Source organism: Corylus avellana, chromosome ca10 (genome assembly GCF_901000735.1).
Source record: "Corylus avellana chromosome ca10, CavTom2PMs-1.0".
Taxonomy (NCBI): domain Eukaryota; kingdom Viridiplantae; phylum Streptophyta; class Magnoliopsida; order Fagales; family Betulaceae; genus Corylus; species Corylus avellana.
In genome coordinates, this window is record NC_081550.1 from 1170781 (window position 1) to 1178223 (window position 7443).

At 37.1% G+C, this 7443-nt stretch overlaps 2 protein-coding genes across 2 annotated transcripts; both read right to left on the minus strand.

The window, feature by feature from the left end:
* Positions 1-43: 43 nt before the first annotated feature.
* On the minus strand, positions 44-2308 carry LOC132163703 (receptor-like protein 2). Its single transcript, XM_059574074.1, has one exon. It carries the CDS (start codon positions 2306-2308, stop codon positions 44-46), a length of 2265 nt encoding a protein of 754 aa, XP_059430057.1.
* A 2900-nt stretch (positions 2309-5208) lies between these two features.
* LOC132163705 (receptor-like protein 2) lies at positions 5209-7443 on the minus strand. Its single transcript, XM_059574076.1, has one exon. The coding sequence runs from the start codon at positions 7441-7443 to the stop codon at positions 5209-5211; it is 2235 nt and encodes a 744-aa protein (XP_059430059.1).

Consider the following 7443-nt stretch of genomic DNA (forward strand, 5'->3'; position numbering starts at 1 on the left):
GAGCCACGGCCAGCAATATGTAATTTCAAAGAAGATGATACACTCATAACCTTCTGTGCAATCCAGTCAAACACATTCCCAGTGTGACATAGAGCCTCTTTTTTACATTGTCTAGGAATTGAAAATAAGCGACTCTCCAAGTGTAGCTAAGAAGTAAAGGACCCAAGACGCCCCAAAAGCCTGTAACGAAGCCAAGAACCACAATAATTGGAAACAATGGCATTCCAAACCAATCTTCATCATCTTGAATGTCCTTGTCAATGTTGCTACTAACAATATCAGCACACCCATTTGGAAGTGGGGGGCCACAAAGTTTAGGATTGCCTTCATATGCAGAGACACCAAAGCTTTGGAGCTGAGTGCCTAATGGTACTGGTCCATTCAGATTATTGTCTGCAACACTAAACTTTGACAAGAAATGCAAACTACTTAGTGATACTGGTATTTCACCCGACAATTGATTTGCAGAGAGATCCAATCTTTCTAAGTTTGTGAGCTTAGATATTTGGTCTGGAATTTTGCCTGAGAAGTTGTTATGGCCAAGACTCAAAATATGAATCAACTGCAAATGACCAATCTCAAGCGGGATGTTGCCAATAAGACAGTTGTTTCCGACCGATATTGTTGGTGGCATGTTGGTGAGGTAATTGTATTGGCTATAGATACCATTTATGTAAATAAAGATAGGCAAATCTAGACTGTGATGGTCTACAAGAGCTCTATCTTGTTTTGAAAGCAATGATGGCAATTCACAAAGTTCCTTTGGGAATTCACCTGAAATAAAATTATTAGACAACTGTAATAGGAAGAGTTCTGGAAGTGTTGACAAGGAACTAGGAATTGAACCTGTGATGCGATTGTAACTTAGATCCAAGACTTGTAGCTTCTTAAGCTTAGTTAGCCATATAGGAAATTGACCAGTTAGTTGGCAATGAGTAAAACTCAAAAGTCGAAGATTTTCAAATCCATCATAACCAATCATTTTATCATCACCTGGTATTGCCTCATGCTTAAAATTATCAGCAAGGATTAATACGTTGAGATTCTTGCAACCCATCAAATTCTTGATTGCCCCTGTTATATTGGTTAGACTACTGGTACCAAGGGAAAGGAAAGATAAGAATTTCAATTGATGTATCTCAGGTAAGATTTGCCCCTCTATTTGGTTTCGAGAAAGTCGAATTGCTCTTAGGGACTTGCATGAGTAAAGGCTCATTGGCAAACTACCTGTGAAGTTATTTCTCCCCATGTCAAGTATAGAAAGTTGATGAAGACCGGAGAAATTAAAGGTGGAGATATTTCCTTCAAAGGAATTGAACCATAGACTCAATTTTGTGAGATTAGTGCAATTCATCAAAGATGGGGGAAGAGAACCTGTTAAGAAGTTTGTATCAAGGAGTAGGTCCTTTAATTTGGAGAGCCTTCCGATATTCCCAGGGAGTTTGCCGCTGAATTTATTGCTATATAACTCAAGCTTCGTGAGTTTGGTAAAGTTCATGATGTTATTGCTAATGGGCCCCGAAAGATTATTAAAAGGCAAAGAGATTTCTTCCAACCCTGTTGCACTATATATATCATGAGGGAGTAATCCAGAGAGAGAGTTAAAACCAGCTCGAAAAACCTCTAGTTTAAAACATCTCCCTAGTCCACTAGAAATTTGGCCACTATAATAATTACGAGAGAAATCGAGGAGCCTAACAAATGGAGAATTGATGCAAAAAGAGGAAGGGATACGGCCCGTGAAACTATTGTTGCTGACATTGAGATTGATCAAGTTCCATGCTCCTTGGAGGAATGAAGATTTCATTGTCCCATTAAAGTTATTGCTTGACATGTCGAGTATTTGAATGGAGGTTGGCCAACCAGTAGAAGAGCCATTAGTCGATGAAAACAGCAATGATATATCTCCACCCAGATAGTTGTAGCTCAAATCAAGGATCTTGAGTTGATTCAAAGACGAAAAGAATTCGGTAGGGAGAGCTCCTGAAAATGAATTGTGGGAGAGATTGAGGTGAGTGAGCCTTGTGAGGTTTTCAAGAAAGGGAGATATACTCCCTTTGAGGTGTCTAGAGGGTAACCAAATATGGTTAACCTTACCGTTTTGATCACAAGAAATACCTTCCCAACTGCAACAGTCAATAGAAGACCAATTTAATGGAGGAAAAGATGTATTGAAGGGTAAGGACAAGAGAGAGAGCTGGTCGTTTTGGTCGCATGCATGATTTGCAGCAAAAATGCCAAAAAGAGACAAGGTTAAGAGGAGATGATGAGCCATCAACTCTTTCATGGTTCTTGTTTGATAACTCATATCAGAAGAAGAAAGACAGAAATGAAATACAACTTGTATAGCTCTCTGTAACTTTGCAGCTATGGTTAATTTGGAAGCACATATATATAAAAGGATCTTGCAAAAGTCACCAAAGGTGCCTGCAATCTACAAAATAGACCCACTCTCCAACATGAAAATTACAAATACCCACCTACTGACGGTCTTTATAATTTAGACCATTAGTTCAACGTTGAAATCTAGCAGCAACAAATTGGAAAGAAGCAACCTTGTCCTTTTTTGCATTGGTAAACGTCGTCACTTTTCCTCTAACGCTTGGTGCCTTGGACCACCCACCATTCGCGACAAATTAAATTCAAAATTTCCGGCTTCTTTTCGTCAAATATCTCGACTAATTAATCAAGCATTGAAAAGGACTATTGCTGTGGTCTCCTCAAAAGTCAAACCTTCACTTTCTATTGTGATCGTGAGTCCGGATTTATTGGTAGATGGGCTGAGTATTCGGGTTATTAGGCCGGGCCCAACAATAAACATACCGAATTATCTCAAATTTTATTTATAAAAGGACACTATTCTTCGAGTCATCTCTAGTAAGTCTGCTGATATGTCCAAAAATCGTTCATGGACTCAAACGGTCAAACCCACGGCTCCTGGTGTTGTCTTATACAGTGCATCACACGTTACTGTTTTAGCCTCAGCATGATTTTTTTTTTTTTGACATGTCCGCACAAGAGGGGGGAGGGGGATTCGAACTAGTGACCTCCACTTCATAAAGTGTGATCCTAGCCGATTGAGCTACCTCTTGGAGACGCCTCAGCATGATTATTTTAAAATTAAATGATAAATTTTTTTCCATATCAACGTTTATGACTTCATTATTAACCATTTTTTATTATTTTATATAATAAATAATGAGATAATAAAAGGTGATAAATATGGGTAAAAGAATTATTATTTTTTTATTTTTTTATTTTTTTAATATGGCACTTCCATTAATGAAATTTCATGAGTATAAAGCTCTTACAACATAGAGCATACAACTCAAAAATCATAGCCAAAAAGCTATGAAGGTTACAAAGTCATAAAAATGACTTCAAGCTTCCGCTAACTCATGTACAATTACATTTAAGAAACAGATTTGTGTAGACTAGATTTAATACATGGGTAGCCCAAATACAAAACAAAAATAAAAAATAACTAGAAACTAAAAATCTAGTCGTGAGATAGAATTAAGCCTTCACACCAATTTATTCCATCCTCAACCTGAAGACCAAGACAACAAATTCATCCTCAACCCGAAGACCAAGACAACAAATTCATCCTCAACCCGAAGGCCAGGACAAACAAAATAAAAAACAAAAAACAAAACCCCACAACCAGCAGCGGAGGAGCACGGCATCGTAGACATCCCTTCGGAAGACACACATTGGCCAAAGAAGACAATTAGATTTAAGGTTGAAGAGACAAGATTTGGATCTAGATTTAGATCTACAAACTAGATCTAAAGCAACCCGCCAGAAACGGAGACCGGTGGAGCCTACAAATAAGACACCGAGCACTGCTACTGTGAAAGGGGAGGAGAGAAGATCTAGATCTTGAAGTTCTTCTTGTTGTTGTCTAGAAGAAAAGAGAGAAGAATTCTAAAGAGAAGGCAGAATAAATTCTAAAAAGACTTCTCATAATAAATTATATCCTTAATCCTAATAAGATTACAACTCATAAATGATAATAATGAGGTAATAATCCTATGCCTACAACAAGAAGCTTGGTGTCCTCAAGAGGTAGCTCAATCGGCCGGGACCATGCCTAATGAAGCGGAGATCACTAGTTCGAATCACCCTCCCCCTCTTGTGTGGACATGTCAAAAAGAAAAAAAAAAAAAAAGAAGCTTGGTGATTGTAATTTTCCACCTTACTTTGTTGATCTCAATTGAGTCCATAAATAGACTTCCATGGTTGAAAGAAAGAATAAGATAACCCAGTTTGAAAAAAATAAAATAAAAAAATTTGTCCAAACTGAAAGAGAGAACGACTTTGAAGGGAAAGAATAATATATATTATAAGACAGAAATTTCCTCTAAACCGGTTCAAAGGGAATATCTTCCAACCCATTTAGAATAGTACCAAGTGTTTATAAACATTTAAAACGCACATTAAATATAGTCTAAGTTAGTAAACTGCTATTAACGATGTTAAGAATTTAATGTGAATTTTAAACATACAATTGACACTATTTTAAATGAGTTGGAGGATATTTCCTTCAAACTGATTTTGAGAAAATCTATATATATATATATATATATATAGTTAAACATTTCCTATATATATATATAGTTAAACATTTCCTTCAGAAAGTGGATATATAATTTTGTGTTGACGGAGACAGATTAATATAGGGGAACTCACATTGAACACAACTTGAAAGCATGAGAACCAAAATTTTCAAATTAAAACTTGGGAAAACAAATCGATAATAGACTTTAGAGCCACCAAGAAAGATTATATTATACACTCATAACCTTATATATATAGAGTTAAACATTTCCTTCAGAAAGTGGATATATAATTTTGTGTTGACAGACAGATTAATATAGGGGAACTCACATTGATGATTGAACACAACTTGAAAGCATGAGAACTAAAATTTTCAAATTAAAACTTGGGAAAACAAATCGATAATAGACTTTAGAGCCACCAAGAAAGATTATATTATACACTCATAACCTTATATATATAGAGTTAAACATTTCCTTCAGAAAGTGGATATATAATTTTGTGTTGACAGACAGATTAATATAGGGGAACTCACATTGATGATTGAACACAACTTGAAAGCATGAGAACTAAAATTTTCAAATTAAAACTTGGGAAAACAAATCGATAATAGACTTTAGAGCCACCAAGAAAGATTATATTATACACTCATAACCTTATGTGCAATCCAGTGAAACACATTCCTAGTGTGACATAGAGCCTCTTTTTTACATTGTCAAGGAATTGGAAATAAGCGACTCTCCAATTGTAGTTACAAAGTAAAGAACCCAAGACTCCCCAAAAGCCTGTAAAGAAGCCAAGAACCACACTAACCAGAAACCATGGCATTCCAAGCCAATTTTCATCATCTTGAATGTCCTTGTCAACCTTGCTGCTAACAATATCAACACACCCATTTGGAAGTGGTGGACCACAAAGTCTAGGATTGCCCTCATATGCCGAGGCTTCAAAGCTCTGGAGTTGAGTGCTTGAAGGTATTGGTCCTTGGAGATTATTGTTTGCAACGCTAAAATTAGACAAGAAATGCATACTAGTCAGGGATGCTGGTATTTCTCCTAACAATTGATTTCTAGATAGGTCTAGTATTTCTAGGTTTGTGAGTTCAGATATTTGGTTTGGAATGTTGCCTGAGAGGTTGTTATGACTAAGACCTAGCATATGAAGCTGCTTCAAACGTCCAATCTCAATAGGGATATTGCCACTAAGATTGTTGTTTGAAATGTATATTTTTGGTTGCAGGTTTGAGAGAGAATTGTACTGAAGAAGTGCACCATTTTTAATGATAAAAATTGGCAAATACAAATAAATATCGTCTCTTGGAGCCTTTGGAGATATTAGAGCTGGAAATAAACAAAATTCCTTTGGGAATTCACCTGAAATGAGGTTATTAGATAAGTCTAAACGGAAAAGTCTCGGAAGAGTTGACAACCAATCAGGAATTGAACCTGTGATACGATTGAAACTTAGATCTAGGGTTTCTAGATTCCTAAGCTTAGATAACCATATAGGCAATTGACCAGTTAGTTGGGAATCAGCAAGATTTAAAGCTCGAAGATTTTTGAATCCATCAAAACCAACCACAAGGTCATCACCTGGCATTTTCTCGTGCAGAAAGTTTCCTTCTAGGAAGATTATGTTGAGATTCTTGCAATGCAACAAAATCTGGATTGCCCCCGTGATATTGGTTAGCCTATTGTGACCAAGGGAAAGGAAAGATAAGAATTTCAATTGAAGTACCTCAGGCAGGATTTGTCCCTCTAGTTGATTTCGAGAAAGTCGAATAGCCCTTAGGGACTTGCATGAGTAAAGGCTTACTGGCAAGCTACCTGTGAAGTTATTTCTGCCTATGTCAAGTATAGAAAGTTGATGAAGACTAGAGAAATTATAGGTGGAGATATTTCCTTCAAAAAAATTGAACCATAGATTCAATTTTGAGAGATTAGTACAATTCATCAAAGATGGAGGCAAAGAACCTGTTAAGAAGTTCATATGAAGGAGTAGATACTTTAATTTGGAGAGATTTCCGATATTGACAGGCAATTTACCGCTAAAATTATTTCCATATAACTCAAGGTTGGTGAGTTTAGTAAGGTTCACAACGTCATTGCTAATGGGTCCTGAAAGATAATTTGAAGGTAAAGATATTTCTTCCAACCTTGTCGCATTATGTATATCATGAGGGAGCACTCTAGAGAGAGAGTTAAAACCTGCTCGAAGAACTTCTAGTTCAGAACATCCTCCAAGTCCATTAGGAATTTGGCCACTATAATGATTATGAGAGAAATCAAGGAGCCTCACAAACGGAGAATTGATGCAAAGAGAGGAAGGAATAGGACCCGTGAAACTGTTGTTGCTAACATTGAGCTTGATCAAGTTCCATGCCCGTAGAAGGAATGAAGATTGCATCATCCCATTGAAGTTATTGCTTGACATGTCAAGTATTTGAATGGAGGTTGGCCAACCGGTAGAAGAACCATTAGATGAAAACATCAATGATATATCTCCACCCAGATAGTTGTAGCTCAAATCAAGGATCTTGAGTTGATTCAAGGATGAAAAGAATCCTGTAGGGACGGCTCCCGAAAATGAATTGTGGGAGAGATTGAGGTGAGTGAGCCTTGTGAGGTTTCCAAGAAAGGGAGATACACTCCCTTTGAGGTGTCTAGAGGGTAACCAAATACGGGTGACCTTACCGTTTTGATCACAAGAAATACCTTCCCAACGGCAACAATCAATAGAAGACCAATTTAATGGAGGAGATGATGTATTGAAGGGAAAGGACAAGAGAGAGACCTGGTCGTTTTGGTCGCATGCATGATTTGCAGCCAAAATGCCGAAGAGAAACAAGGTGAAGAGGAGATGATGAGCCACCAAATCTCTCAT

Excerpts from the sequence above, each read along its gene's own strand:
- LOC132163703 (XM_059574074.1), bottom strand. The coding sequence starts at position 2,308 with ATGAGTTATCAAACAAGAACCATGAAAGAGTTGATGGCTCATCATCTC.
- LOC132163705 (XM_059574076.1), bottom strand. The coding sequence starts at position 7,443 with ATGAGAGATTTGGTGGCTCATCATCTCCTCTTCACCTTGTTTCTCTTC.